The sequence below is a fragment of the Cuculus canorus genome, chromosome 1, assembly GCF_017976375.1.
Source record: "Cuculus canorus isolate bCucCan1 chromosome 1, bCucCan1.pri, whole genome shotgun sequence".
Taxonomy (NCBI): Eukaryota; Metazoa; Chordata; class Aves; order Cuculiformes; family Cuculidae; genus Cuculus; species Cuculus canorus.
In genome coordinates, this window is record NC_071401.1 from 143,626,054 (window position 1) to 143,641,860 (window position 15,807).

Genomic DNA, 15,807 nt, shown 5'->3' on the forward strand with positions numbered 1-15,807 from the left:
GATTTCTGGGTTGCACCGCCTTCTTTAAATGTGGGCTTAGAGGTTTGTATAAGCCTGTTAGAAGACTGATTGAGCTGCACACTCAAGGTTAGAACCATGTGCTGTAGTACGCAGTGGGTTCAGGACAGTGCAAGCCATATCAGTAAATAGATGCTTTCTGGCATAGAGGACAAAGGGAAAAAAAAAGGAGGTTTCTCCCTTAGTGCCCTGGTGCATCTGCATTTGACAGTGGAACTGCTTGTGCCCACAGCAATACTGCCCATGTGTAAGACCTTATTCAAAATAACTCTAAAAACCTCTCAAATTTAATAGGGGACCGGAATCTTTCTGCAATGTTTTTGAAGGGGCAGCCTTGTAGCCTGGAGAATGGTCTTTGCTGACCCCTGACTGCCCTCCTCTATGGTTTATGCTCCCTTGTTCTTGCTGCAGCCCCTATTACTAGAGGCAGAGTTAATGATTTTCATGGGATTCAGCTCTCTGCATCCAGAGCCTGTGGAAATCCACTGCTGATTTCAAAGGGAATAGGATGGGCCCTTCAGCATGAAGGCAGATGGGAGAATAAAAACTGTTGTTGCCCTGGGAATTTAGAGAGCAATTGATGTATTTCACTATGAGATCTGTTTTCCTTTCTTTACTTGAATGACAGAGGGAGGAAACATGCCTTGTGCCAAAAATTGCTTGCTTTTCTATGAACATTCACTAAAAGCTGTCTTTTCATATGCAATCATTTTTCGTTGCCCCAGGGCTTAATATATCCAGAGGGTTAGCATTTAGAAAATAATTTTGTTTGCACTGGGCAACTTACAGAAGCAAATGAGACACAGTGGTAATGATGCTGTCTTCTGTGGAGTAAGGACAAGCATAGCCAAACAGTTCCTGCTTCACTTTTCCCTTATTGAAAACTACACCAAAACAAGGGGCACAGTGTTTCTAGGCTACTGGGCCAGTTTGATCTTAGGACCACACTTATTCTTATTCTTAGTAAGCTCAGACTCCCTGGTAGTCCCTACTACCCATGAGATGGCTCATACCCTGATGCTAGCCCAGAAGGAGATGACTGGAGAGAGACTAGGCATATGGAGCTTTGCCATCCTGGTCCTGGTGCGCCATCCTACTGCAAAAGATTAATTGATAGACTTGATGATCCTACCAGGTAGAGGACATCAACCGTGATGATGTCTTGCTTATTCAAGTGACTGGGTAGGTCACTGAACTGAACCATCTTCAGAGCTATGGTTGGACTTTCCTTGGGGGAGAACAAGCTGATGTGGTCCGGAGCAGATCTTGGGGCAGAGGAAGAGTTAAGTAGTGTGGATGATGCAGATTGCTGTGCCTTCTGCTCCCCTGGAAATGCAGATATGCCCTCGGAAGGCATGGAGGGAAAGATAGATGTGCTATTGAAAAAGCTATCAAACTACCAGAAAAATGAATCTATAAGTTAATGTGAAGGGACCATGCCCTGATTTCTTAGCACTTGCAGCTGGTGGGGACAGAAGCCTTTAGAAGAGATACTGCTGCTTTGGAGAGACTTGTTTGCAATGTAGTTTCCTAATCCTAATACAGGACTGTGTATTTCTTGCTGATGCTAATCATCCTTTCTAAAGCCAACTTCTTCTCAGTTATGCCACCAGTAAGTTAGGACCTCTCTGTCATAGTTATCAGCCACTCTGCTTATGTTACGTCTGTGCTTTCTGGCTGGACTCACACATGCATCCCTACCTCAGGTAACATTTTAGAGCAAGCTTTTGAGGAGAATGTTTTCAGCTAAGTCAAAGGGAGTTTTCTGCCTTCACACTTCAATTTCTTCTTACAATCAAATGCTTGTAAACAATATGAAAATGTTGTCAACAAGAAGATTCAATTTGGTCTGTGTGAATTTTGACTAGATGTAAATTAACTAGCCAACTGAAGGACTTTGGTTATGATAGAAAATTGTGTATTATAATAAGTAGCTACTAACTTTGCTTAATTAAGATAATGCTAAACATAATTCAGGGCTTAGTATAGACTAAAGAATATCTTCCTTGTAACATCCTACAAGCCCAGTCACATTCAATGTACCTCCTCCAGCACTGACTTTGCTTTATGTTTCCATGGCTGAACTTTTTCCTGCTAATATTTTCACTGCAATACTTGAGCTTGTCTAATCTCAGTATGCCCTTGCCCAGATCTGAAACACCTCACAAGTATGAGGTCCCTTTACTTATCTCAGGGGCTTCGCTTCCTTGCATTGTGTTCTTCGCAGGATTGGGTGTGGAGCTGGAGGTTTGGTGGTCATACTTGTTTGCTATTGAAGGGAGCCTAGGTCAAGTAAGCACATGTGTGTTTTCCTTAGGTGACAGGCTGTATGGTACTATAATGTGGTGTCCAGGAGGTCCAACACAGTACTCCCAGCAGTGCCTTGAAGTAAGGTAGTAGGTCATCCATTCTTGTTCAGACTATTGTTCCTCCGAAACCACTCCAGAAGCAGACAGTTGCTGTATAAAACACATGGGGAACTGCTTCTGTCCTTGTGCCACTCTTCAGCTCCTGCTCCTTTTCTCTTCCTCTGAACTGCTGTTTGCAAAGTCCTGGCCAAGTTTCCAGGAATGATGGAGATGCAGAGCATCTAGTCAGGGTTCAGAGGGGCAGATGGAGGTATGCTAAGGCTGGTGGTTTGGGGAGGATGAAGGGGGCTGTGGTGGGGGCAGTGTGAATTCAGGGGTCAGTCAGATGGACTCATCTCACCTGACCAGTGACCTTTCCTCTGTCCCTTCATCATGGACTTTCTGTCTCACAGGCCTAATTAGGAAAAATGTTTCATGATGATGATAAATAAGCCATTTTCCAAAGGAAGAGGGGAACCTCATGGTGATACTAGGAGTACAAGTCTTGTGATGACTGGTCCATTCCCTCCTCTTCCCACCAGCACGTCTCACAGCAGCTCCCTATATCCCATGCTCTTTTTCCTCTGTCCCACAGAGCCATGACAAAAGCTACGGCTAAGGAAGGAGGGTCCAATGGGGCCATCACAGCTCCTGAAGAGATAAAAAAGGAGGATATGGAAGAGAGAGGCCAGTGGAGTAGCAAAATGGAGTTTATACTGTCTGTGGCTGGGGAGATCATTGGCCTGGGTAATGTGTGGAGGTTCCCATACCTCTGTTACAAGAATGGTGGTGGTAAGTTCATAGCATGCGTGAGTTGTCCTAGCTCTGCAGGCATGACCTACATAGATGCCTGAATCCATTTTCTCCTACACCTCATGTGATCCCATACGCACTCCCTTATTCTCTCCTCCATCAGGTTAGCTCCTGCCAAAACCAGGAGGAATAGCAGTGGAGAGAGAATCTGGCTCCTCAGAGGGCACTGTTGCTCAAAGCATCTCTCCCAGATTTGGATGCTAAATTGAACCTTGGTAACTCTTTAAGGCTTTTGGGTGTCTGGAGAGACAGATGGCCGCCTGAAACCATCAGAAAGCTATGAGTGGCCAGAAAGGCAGAAGGAACTTCCTTCTACACAACACCCTTTTCCCACCCCATGAGACCCCCACTTCTCTCAGCCCTTGTTATCTGTAAGTAGGAAAGGATTTGATGGTGTGATAGTGTTGGTGTCCTTGCTAAGGCTTGGTACCTGCTAAAAAGATGTTGCTACCTCTTCTCCCACAATAGTACTCCCAGTGGTCAACTTACTGTTAGGAAAATCCATCCTCAGAAAGAGTCTGTTCCTTTTGCTTTTTATTTCCTGTATGACTTTCCCTTTTCCAATGACACTGCAGTAAGATCATTAGATGTTTAAAACCTAAACTTTCTTACATCAATAAAATGAAACTGGGAAAGAGGAAGAGAATAATTGACTGCCACTAATTTTTCTTTGTGAATTAAAATCTAACTTTATAAAAGAAAAGGAGGAGTAATAAATTACATGTCGAGTACAGCAACATCTTCTCTTTTGTTCGTCTTCTCTGGACACACCTTGAAACTTTGGGACTTGCATGTTACCCCTACTTTAAACTTTCTTTCTCTGCAGAGCATGCCACAAAGCCATTTCTTTCCCAAGGTGCTGTGAACTTTCACCAGTGGATGAAGGATTCAGCTGTAGTTCATCCCAGGACAGCCAAGTTCCTGTCCCCTGTGCTGTTACTGGAATGCGTCCAAATCAAACAGGAGTCAATACAATGTCTCTTCTGAACCAAACAGGGGTTGGATAAAAGGATGGCTAAAGAAAATGAAACTGAGCTTTTCTTGATCCTGAGAGAGTTTTTTAACAGATCATTGAGTCATCTTGTCTGAGGTTTTGATGGTAGGTGCTGAAGGCACCAAAATCAAGTCAGATTGGCATGGGTTAGCAAACACTAGTGGTGCATCTGATTGAACAGCCCATTCTACAGTGACGCTTTGAGAGAGAAGTCATGTTTTTTTGTATGGAAAATTCCTTCCTGAATTCAGATGATATCTTTGCATAGTTTATGCCTATGGTATCTGGTTTGGCAGTCCTTGCAATTTGTATGCTAATTAGTGTAAGTGAAAAGGCTGCTTTTGTTAATTTTAGATATCTATTGAATAACTTTTTTTTTTTATCACATTAAACTACTCTGGAATATCTAAGGCTGTGATTCATAGGCCAACAAGGCTAGGCTTGGGAAAGATTAGGATGGAAGAGTCCTTTCCTCACAGCTCACACACTGCCTTTGCAAAAAGCATGCTCCTGCTCTAGAAGGTACATTTGTCTCTCTAGTCCTCTAGGGAACCAGATGGCCAACAGACTAGTATGGGACAAGGCACTGTCTTTCCCATGACACTCAAGAGATATTCTCACCATTGGAAAAGTCCTTGAAATTGCAAAAAAGACATTTTCCACCTATAAGTGCTGCACCCAGTTCCCCCCACCTCAAACTGGAGACCACTGTCCTGTCATCTTTCTCCACTTGTGAATGTACCGAGATGGTTATAAAGCTGTGAAGACAGATGTCATAAAACCAATTGTGCTAACTTGCTCTAAAGCAACCAAGTGTAAACTTATCTATGGTTGCACTTTCTAATTTGATCTAATTGCTCAGCATCCTGAACTTGTTGTTGACTTGTAAGGAATGAAAATCTGTTTCTGGGGGCCTCTGCCAGGGTTGAGTTTCCTCCAACGGAGCAGAAAACTGAGGAGCAGGTCACAACTGGAGTTTCAGCTCATAACTGTTCTGGGAAAGTTAAGACAGACAAGAAAATAGAGGTGTAAGAAAGCCCTCATTACTCCATGGCCATAATGGATCAGCCTCTTGGACAAATTATACCAGAGTAGAGGGTCTGGGACCTGCTGAAAGGCTCATCTGGGTGCAGGATAATAAAGCTGTCTTGCAGATTTGACATACAGATAGATGTCTTGCAGCACTGAAAGCAGCAGCTGCCTCTAATTTAGCACACGCAGTTCCCATTCCTTGCTCTGCAAATCTGGAACTACTCTGTCAACCAGCCGCCCTCCTCTGCCTCCAGGTTCCCTGCAGCTATGACACAGCTGTGTTTAGGGGAAATGTGGATGTTGCTTGTTATTATAACATCGTTGGCTTAAGAACAAGGAGATGAGTTCCTAGTTGCTAATTGTCACGGGAAGGAATTTCAGTGCAAATGCCTGTGCTGGCAGAGGAGAAGAGGGCCTGGAAAATGTCTGGCTTATTTGAGAAAGGGGCCCTCATCCTGCGAACAGCTGAGATGCTCTCCAGGTCCTGGAAACAGGAGGTACTCATGACCAAAAGTTTACTCTATGGGATGGCAAGACCTCAACAGTTGTTCCAGAGAGGAAAGCAGTTCCTTGGCCTGTCTGGAGGGAAGTGAAGGAGTGAAAACCTACAGCAATGATGGGGAGAAAGACTGTGAGGTGATAGAAGGGAGGTGAGCAGTGAAACTGAGATCCCAGGAGCAGCTTTGATCAGAACAATGAAAGTATTGGGTGTTTTAGTTTGGCAGCAGAACTGGGAAGAAAGAAAATAAAGTTCAGACAGTTGAACAGGGCATAAACCTCTTTTTGTTTGTCTTTTCTGATGCATTATTTTTGTTGGTCATTGTTTCTGCGGGAAAAAACCCACTCTCTCACCTTCCTCTGCCATTCAATCAGGGGTTAATCTGAGGGCTATTTCAGGCTGATTTTTCTTAAGGCTTTTCTCTGTATTTTAATAAAAAATTTGAAGAGAGCAGTTAAACTTTTTCATTTTCAAAATGCTGGAAATATACTCAGATACTCTATTGCCCTTCCCCTATTTCCATGCTTTTAGTGCAAACTGTTTTTCAAATTTGACGTGACATACGTCTCAAAAAATTTACATGTCGACAAATTTATTTCTTACCAAAAAATGTCACTAGCCTCCAGGTTTGTATCCTTTGGGCAAGTGGGAGTTTTGCTGTGACTCCTGGGAAAGGCAGAATAAATATAGTTATGTGAAACAAGGACTCATATTGCTTTGCCTGACTCCTGCTGAAAGCTGGAATGAGGTCAGGAGAGTTAAGCAGGGAGAACTTCTCCAGTTTTTTTTTTCCCTAGCCCTATTACTCTTTACCTCTAAATTTTGTCCAAGACCAAACTCAGAAGTACTGCAGTAGCACAAGACAGACCATATTTGTATTTTTTTCTGAGAAATGATTGTGCCGGAGACTTTGTTTTTTTTAGCAGAGGTTGCACGGTTAATTTGGAGAAATAATTGTGCTTATTTAGATGAGTCCAGCTGTAGCCCCAGGAACCTGGCAAGGAGTGATGGGTTTAAGGTCTTAAAGTGGTTCCTGAAGCAGCATCTCACCCCTCTCTGCAGGAGCCTTTCTCATCCCTTACCTTATCTTCCTCTTCACCTGTGGGATCCCCCTGTTTTTCCTGGAGACAGCGCTGGGGCAGTACACCAGCCAGGGAGGGGTCACTGCCTGGAGGAAGATCTGTCCCATTTTTGAAGGTGAGTCAAGTTACAGGAATTGCTGGAAGCACTTTCTAACAATTAGTGACTCAAAGCTTTTTTTTGGAAATGTTAATCTGTTTCTTTTTTTTTTTTTAATTTCTCCTTTATTATCCCTCCCTTCATCTCTCTCCCAGCCTTGTTATCTATCCTGGTGACTGCTGTGTGTGCAGGGGCAGTGCCCTGAACTCCCAGTAGGTGACTGAGGGTGTGTGGTGCAGGCTGGTGGCTGTGCTGGTCCTGCCGAGCCATAACCTCTGCTTTGAGATGCTCAGAGCCCAGGAGAGAGGAGAAACAGAAGGAGGAAGACGGATGTGCAAATACACAAATAGCTGCACATAGCCCAGGACAAATACTGAAGAGACAAGAGGATGAGGAATGCTTTGCTGGCTTATGGCGCTTTCCCTGCCCATTGCTGTGCCCAGAGCTGCTGTAGCAGCATTTGCAGGCTGGTGTCCTGCAGACTTTGGGGAATCACAGTGCATGCACTGGTCTGACAGCCTGGAGGTGTTCTGGGGTTGTAGTTAAAACATAGGTGTAAGAAGCAGAACTCCTGGGATCCTGGGGAAGGATGTTTAATGGCATTAATATGATGATGAATATAATGTTTCCACAATTCTCCTGTCCAGAGGAAAACTTATTACTCACGAATTTGCAGACAGAGAAACCTGTGCTCAGGCAGATTATAAACCTGTTTAGTTTACTCAAGAACAAACGTGCAGTGCTGTTTGAAACTCTCCTGGGAGGACCTCCTGTGCTGGAGACTCCTGTGATCTGGAGGAGATCAAGCAGTAACATTTCTTTTCTCTTAAGGCTAGACCTGGCTTTCCCAAAGGAGAGGCAATGTAATACAGCGGCACTACAGTAGTCAGAAAAAGGTTTTCCTATCAGCAAAATGTTTTCTCTCTCTGTTCCTCTGTAAACCTGTCTAGAGATACCAACAAGGTTTCCTGTCTGCACGCGCAGTCTCAAAATCCTTTCTCTTTCCCTGAGGTAGGTCTTGCTCTATTCACTAGTGAGCCATGTGGTTGGTATTGCACCCTTCTTATTACAGCATGGTCTATGCCTTTGTTTGGGGTTAAGCCTGACATGTTGGGAACTGGTCAGCAGCGCCATCCTCACATCCTTTGCTTTCCTTCACAGGAATTGGATACGCCTCACAAGTCATCGAGTGGTATCTGAATATCTACTACATAATCATCCTGTCCTGGGCACTCTTCTACCTGTTCAGCTCCTTCAGCACAGTGCTACCATGGGCCAGCTGCAATAACCCCTGGAACTCAGGTACACCTGCCCTTGATCAGCTTCTAGATCCTTCCCAATTCCTAGAAATTCTTTGGGGTTTGTAGCAAAAAAAAAAAAAAATAAAAATGATTCAGATAAAAACCACTGATGAGTTGCAAAGTGGCTGGGGACTCCTGCTGTCTTAATTCACTACGGGCAAGTGTCAGGAAGGGTAAGTGGTATGACCCTGCGCCTAACAGCAAGGGACAGAAAAACTGTTTCCATGTGGAAATGATTTGAGCATTGAGATTTCACTGAAAAATCCACATTTCTGGCAAGCAGAAGAGGTAGGTGGGTTGAGACAGTTTCCAAGCCAATCTAGAATCCTCCTCATGTGGCAGGAGCTTTTCATTAGCTCTGGTACTAGTTATCTTGCTATTCCCTTATGCTATCTGACTCATTTGGAGTTATCGGGACAGTTGCTGCCACACACTGAAGAGTTTCTTTTGTGCACTCAGCTTTTGGCTAGATCAGACCAAGCCTGCCTTAGAATATTTTGCCAGTATGGGTTTCCCAATGCAGGAGCCAGTAACACAAAACTCTAAAGGCACTGTTTTTCTGGTCTAATCACATCCATACAAGCCTCTATTCAATTGCATTGGCCAGGGGTCTCTTCCACTCATTCCCGTAATTCAAATAACAGCCCAGCAGGGAAGACATGGCTTTGGTTTTATTCAAGGCACTTAGGCTGTGCCTGGGAAGATGGTGTAGATGTGAAGTAATCCTCATGGATCTGATGTCCTTGAGAGGCCTTTTTTACCACGTTGGACAGGGTGTTTTGTTTTCAGTGGAAAGCCAGGCTGGTAAGATCTTCAGAGGCAGCTTTGTTCTCTCCCCTTCTTTTGGGTCCGATGATTAATTTCTGTTATCTGTTAGACTTCTCTACCCTATGTGCGGTTCATGCACAGCTTCCTCTACCCCTTCATTCCAGCACAGGTAATCAGACTTTTACAGAGTGGATCTGATCCTATCAGCTGCTCCAGCAGGGGTTTGTTTGTGAGGCAAGCCACAAAAGTTCTCTTAACAAGCAGAAGCTTCCCAGCCAGAGCTGAGCTTCCTTGGTTTTCCATTGGATTATCTTCTTGCCAAATGCAAGATGAGTTGTGTTTCTTGAAAGCACATCTCCTCTGTTTTCAGGAGTTTTGTGCGATGTGATATGATTGGGGATGACAGAGTGGAACATGAAGGCATTTGTGGTGTGTGTGAATATACATGTGCATGTGTGGGCAGGGAATGATGTGTGGTGTGGGAGGAGAATGGGATTTTCTGTCCTGGCTACTCATAGTGGCTAACCCTTGATAATCCATATTTTGCAGCTATCTGGTTTCTTTTTGACAGGGAATTGCTCTCTCTTTCCACTCTCCTTCCTGAATACCTCTGGCTACTGCTGGACTGGGGATTTGTAGCTGGGGAGCACCAGTTTAATGAGATGCTTAATGAGATGAAAGATTTAAATGAAATGTTATATAGCACAGAGTGAAGGGTCTGTGTGCTGTCCGAGTGAGGGTTAAGGTACAGAGGGGAAAGATCATCCGTTGTGGAGAGGCCTTGGAGAATTTCTGTGGCTCATTGGCTTCCTTTTTTTTTTTTTTTTGGTAGATCTCTGTGTGGACATTCTGAATAGCTCCAGCTTGGAAAACAGGACCATGCCAGCGAACGCCACATCCTCAATGATTGAGTTTTGGGAGTATGTGATTATTTTCCCTCTGTTCAGGCTTTTATCTCATATGAAGGCTGCAGGTGTAGGAGTATCTGTGTGGAGGACTGTGCATCTCTGTAGGACCAAGTGAGGTGCCACGTGTCAGACCTAAACATGGGGAGCACAACACCCTGAGCTGCCAAAGAGATTGGCACAAGAGCCCAGGGGTACGAGGATTAGATATACCCCAAAGGCTCCTTGCAGTGTGCACAGACGCACGGTCATGTTCCCTTTCTGGCATTGAGGTTCCTGGGTGAGTGTGGCCACAAAAGGAGACACCAAAAGGAGATGAGAACTTGCTGTAAGCAAGGGGTGCTTGTGTTGAGTGTTGCAGGCTACTGCTGGCGGGAAAGCATAAGAAACCAGGGCAGACTGAACAGTTCTCTACAGTGAAGCAGAAAGGAACAAAACAACATTTTCCCTTCTGTCCATGTGTTTCTCGGTGCGTAAGGAAAGTGGTCCATCAGGCTGCTCATGTTCATCCCTGGGAGGCAGAGATCTGAGATGCAGGTGTGAGATGCCAGAGAGGGCCTCATGGAGGTTTAGTCATGGGGCTGGAGACAATAAGTAATCCCTGAGGGAGAGGTCCTGCAGCAGGCCAGACAGTGCCCCAGAGAGGGTCGTCACTGCAGACTGGAAAGGTTGAACTGACTTCCGGGGCCACAGTGCCTCTCCACACTCAACTGAAGAAGGTCTCATAAAGAAGAGGGGTGTCAGGGGCTCAGCTTCTGCAGGGTTGTTTTGTTTTGTTTTGTTTTGTTTTGTTTTCCTATTTATGGTTTCCAAAGTGCCTCTGAAAGGGTTGAGCCCTTTGCCCCTTGGGACCACCACAGGGTGTGCAGAAGACTATATGTGCCTGTGGGTGCAGGAAGAGTATGCATAGTTGCTGGACCACTTCTCCTGCCTATTCTTTGCACATATTTTTTAGTGAGAGCTATGACTCCTCTGAAATGATTGTTCAGGTTTTCTGCAGAGGTTGCAAAGCTAACAGGACTCTGATGAGATTGGTTTGGAGAAAGGTGTGGAGAGGCATCAAAAGTGGGGGCTGCATGAGCTGCAGCACTGAGGTCTCATGTGGCCCACCTTCATGATGCTGAATCTTCAAGGAACGAGGCTGAAGGAGGGGCATGAGAATCATAAAAGCCACTTATGCTTATTTAGAGAGTGTCCATAGTGTATGGGATGGCCAGAGGAAGAGTGGTGGCCATGGGGTGGTGATGGCATTGGTGGCCTGCTTTGGGTTGAGTAGTGTCTGCTGGGCAGCTGCCAGGGTCGGGGAGCAATGGGGAGCAGGTGGTGATTTTGTATCGTGTAGGTCTGACGGGCATGGTGATTGGAGAGTGGAAGGGCTTGGGGGAGCTGCAGGGCACAGTGGAGCTGCATCAGCAGGAATGACAGAGAAGGGTGCCCCAGGTAGAGTTGGAGTGATTCACATGGCTGGGAGATGTGTTATAGATAGTTTGTTAAGTTTTTGGATGGGGTAATATGGGAAAGATCTGTACAGACAGGTGGAGTTGGGGATGTTAACGCTTCTCTCCCTGTCCCTGGACACCGGCAGGAAGCGAGTCCTGGGGCTCACGGATGGTATTCACAAACTGGGCACTGTGCGCTGGGAGCTGGCTCTGTGTCTCCTGCTGGCATGGATCATCTGCTACTTCTGCATCTGGAAAGGGGTCAAGTCCACAGGCAAAGTAGGAACAGAGATTGTCCTCCTGGTCCCTAAGCCTCCTTGTACCCATCTAACATTTCTTTCCCAATCTCTTCCCTCTTCCTGAAGTAGAGGCCAGAGACATACAGCATCAATGTCAAACCTAAAATCTGATGGGGCCATACTGTTTTACACTGGCAGTGTTTGGTCTGTAAGATTAAAAGAGTAGGTCAAACAGGGAGGGAAGAACAGGGAAAGAGCAGAGAAATGAAGGGATTCCTGGGTCACCTTTTTCTTTGCAGATAACCACAATGGCTGATGAATACTCCCCAAGGGCCCTTGGGAACCGTTCAGTCACTACAGTGTTGTCCTGCTATGGCTTGTGGCTTTAACAAGATCCTCATGTATGGCAAACTTCGTATTGCTGGCAATAATTTAACACTTGATCAAAATAGACAAGCTGCTGCCTTGTAACGAGCTCAGTGAATAGATAATGAATCTCTTCTGCTTCTTTATCCTGCAAAATACTTGGGACAGGAAAGCTGTCTTTCTGTCTTTGTGCTCTCCTTTGTACTCTCCCTGTGGTTTTCTGCTTAGTAGGTCACTTTCTGCATTTGCTAGTGAGGAGGGAGCTGATGCTTCCTGCTGACATTGACCTTGTAGATCAGGTGGACTGATTATCCTTCTGGAGTGAATGAGTGTGTGATGCCTTGAGGTGGGTGTTAGGACCGCTGTTATGGCCTTAACTTGTTCAGGGCCTCCTTCCTTCCTGGAGCTGCAATGAGATGGGTGGGTCATTATTGATGGCTGGGTCTTGTGGGCAGCCAGGGGATGTCTCAAAGGGAAGGGAACCAATTTCTGCAACAGACTTCTTCCTTTGAATCACTATCCCTAGTATTTACACATATTCCCTGTAATTCTAGACACTCGTGTTGTTTCAGTGTCAAATCCCACCTCCTACCTTGGCACGCATTTTAACAGAGCAAGACAATAGCTTGCTCAGCTCACTGCATATATCCCAGTCTTTGCTGATGACTCTGGCTCTTGCTGGTGCTGACCTGCTGTCCGTCATTTCTCAAGGAGGGAGAGCCAGACTCCATATCTACAGGGAGAGAGGATGCTCTGCATTTTAAATCTTAAATCTCTGATGCTTCCTGGTTTGAATACCACGGTGCCATCTTCATAAAAGGTATCATTCTGATCTTGTGAGATTGAGTCTGAGAGGCATACATGGAAGCATAGTTAAGTCGTACCAGATTCCCTTCAGCTCTGAGCCCTCTCCACTGAGTCTCTCCTTTCCCTGGTGCTGTCCCGGTGTGCAGAGCTTGTCTGCACAAGGAGAAAGCTGAAGAATTTCATCCAGGCTGGTTGGGCTGATTTGTTTAGGTGAAGTCAAACCAAAAGACGAAAGGAAATAGTGAGTGCAGGTAGTAGATGGAATGGTTTTCCTGGGACCAAAGAAGATTTTTCCATCACGAGTTTTGGGATACAGGGCTTAGTTTTCATCAGCCAGATACTATGGTGCAGCAACACAGGGTGAGTTTTTCTGTGCCCAAGGCATACTACAGGTCAGACAGGCCAGTTGTCTTCTCTGCAAGTAGTCATTTTGAATTTTACAGGGATACTGTCAAAAAAAAATCAGCTCCTTCCTTCTTTTTCCTTGCTGACTGCATATTAGGATAAGCAGTAGGGAGGTCCTAGGAATTCTGAGTAGGTGCATAATTTTGTTTAATAGCTGCAGAGAAAACAGGATGTTGTGCTTGACTGAGATGCTGCTCTAATCAGATAGCCCTGCCAGGGTCTCGTGTCTATGCTTCTGTGATTTAAAGAGTCCAAACTTAAAGAAACAATAGTGACCTCTGGAAAATAATTTCAAATAACTAGATGAAGACTCATTTTCTATAAAGCCTTTTTCTTTTATTCATTTTGCCCACTCTTGTGCTCTTCCAGTGTTTTCTTTCCTTATGTATTCAGCTGATGTGTACAAATGTTCCCAAGAAGTGATTTCTGAAGGTAGATTTTAGTACTTGTGCCAAAATTGCTTGCATTTTCATTCAATTGGGAACAGCAGAAGTGCCACATACTGTGACTTATTCAACCAATTATCACTAAGCAGAAAAAAAGTCACTTTAGGCACCTTGCTATGAATTCATAGAGTAAACAAGTTTTCACTTTACTTGGATGAATATTAGTAATGAATATATGTAAAGAAGTTGCACCTTTCTCATGGATATTTTGCAAATAGAAAAAATAAGTTGCATTAGGTAATGGATTAGACATGATTAATTCTACTGCACTATTTCTTTACATCACGCACAAGAAGAAGTGAAAAGAAGGTTTTACAAAAATAATATATTTTCTTTAAAGACTTCGAGGTGCCCCCATTTTTTACCTGCTAACTCTGAGGCATTGAAGGGATGAGAAAGCTGCATGAGCACCTCTGGCTATGATATCCCCTCAGATGTATCTCACATTGGCCTGCAAAAATTGCTATTTAATTTGGAAAACTCTTGCTGGGAATAGGACCATTTTAATAACTCCTCATTAAAACTTAGTGACAGGACGAGACCTAGGTTTCTTCTAGAAAGATGAAGAGAACAGCTTGAAAGCAAGGAAATTACACTGACTGGAAAGAGAAAAAGAGCAAAGCAACCACTGACAGAGTCCTAGATGAGGAACACAATGTAGATTAACAAAATCACTGGTGAGATGTAACCTTGATTAATTTCTTTCCCACTCCTATGCTAGCAGTAGCAGCCTTAGCCAATAGCAGACTCCAGGGACATTTGCCAGGGTGGGAGGCTGCAGATGAGATGAAGTGATGCCTGCACACCCCACCCCACCCTCCTTGCTGACCCTCTCTCCTCTTGTTTCCCTGTGGCCACAGGTTGTTTACTTCACTGCCACCTTCCCATACGTGATGCTTATTATCCTACTGGTGCGAGGAGTCACGCTGCAGGGTGCAGCCGAGGGGATCATCTTCTACCTGAAGCCAGATATTTCCAGGCTTGCAGACCCACAGGTGGGTGGGGGTCAGGCAAGTGCTGGCCACAGGAAGGTTTCCAGTGCCCTGGCCCTTGGATCTGCTGCTAGCTGAGGCTCTAGCTATCTTCTCTGAAAGAAGACTGGCAAACCATTGAAGCCTCCTCAAAAGAGTCAAGAGGGGTCTAATTGCCCTGTGTAGCACAACCTTTTTCTTGTGCATCTGCAGCATATGGGCATATTAGGTCATTTTCACTCAGCAAAACCGGGAGAGTATATGAAATATTCAGCATGTAACAGATGGGTTTGCTGTGTCTTAAACGCAAGTAATTAAGGAAGGGGGAGAGCAAATGATCTATCACTTTTCATTTTTTTTTCTGGCCTGGTTAGCACTTTGTTTGGTTCCAAAGGGCTCTCCCAGGGAGCCCATGGCCCACGTGCTCGCAGCTTGCAGAGCCTGAATGTATGGAGATAACACAGGCTGTGCAGCAGGTTCACTTCACCCATCGTGGGGGCTGGTTCCACTTGCTTAGGTCAGGGTCTAGTGGAAGGGACAGTGTCGGTCCCTGCCACCACTTGCTGGAGCTTACTTCTTCACAGGGAGGATGCTGTGTATCCAGGGAGGGCAAGTCCAGATTAAGGCAGTGGTAGAGCCAAATCCAGCACCTGCAAGGCAGCCCAAAGTTGGCAGAAGGTGGGCAGCAGTCTTGAGGGCTGCAGGTGGCAAGACCCCCCGTGGAGGATTCTGCTGGGGTGTCTGCTTCAGTAGCTTTCTGTAGCAGCAGGTTGCTTTCCTTCTCCACATGGGCTTAGCAACGCTGTGCAGGCTGCCTCCCTCTTCCCAGGGAGGTGCTAATGTAGACACCCCCCGTCGAAAGGCATTTAAATGACACTGCTGCTAATTATTCCACTGCTGAATATTTTCATGGAGGCAGCCAAGCAATATGCTTAACCCACAGTCTCAGCTTACCTCCTGCATCTTCCCAGATGGCCAAGCCCCCAAATGCTCCCAAACCAGCTGCCAAACACACTGTCTTCCCCCAAATGGCTTTCAGATGCAATTATGTGTTGCCAATACAAAATCTGCGGTGTGCTGAACGCAAAGAGCCAACGGAACTTAGATGGCATTTTAATATCAAACTAAATAACAGGAGAGTGACTGGGGCTGACTGTGTTTTATTCATGGTCAGAGCTTATTCACTGAAAACCTCCCTATCTTTCACAGACTAACTAAAGCTGACATGGTCTTTCCAGGCTGCTGCAACCCAGCATAACACGAGTGAGAGATTCTGA

The 15,807-nt window shown here is 45.2% G+C and overlaps 1 protein-coding gene across 5 annotated transcripts in view; it reads left to right on the forward strand.

The window, feature by feature from the left end:
- The window catches only part of SLC6A12 (solute carrier family 6 member 12), a 49,620-nt gene that overhangs the window by 5,948 nt on the left and 27,865 nt on the right, over positions 1-15,807 (forward strand). For all 5 annotated transcript variants that reach the window (XM_054062307.1, XM_054062326.1, XM_054062338.1 and 2 more), the window contains exons 2-7: positions 2,962-3,158; positions 6,767-6,901; positions 8,045-8,185; positions 9,785-9,872; positions 11,443-11,575; positions 14,420-14,554. In XM_054062307.1, the coding sequence (XP_053918282.1) occupies positions 2,966-3,158; positions 6,767-6,901; positions 8,045-8,185; positions 9,785-9,872; positions 11,443-11,575; positions 14,420-14,554 (825 nt within the window). In that variant the 5' untranslated portion in view covers positions 2,962-2,965. The remainder of the gene's footprint in view (positions 1-2,961; positions 3,159-6,766; positions 6,902-8,044; positions 8,186-9,784; positions 9,873-11,442; positions 11,576-14,419; positions 14,555-15,807) is intronic.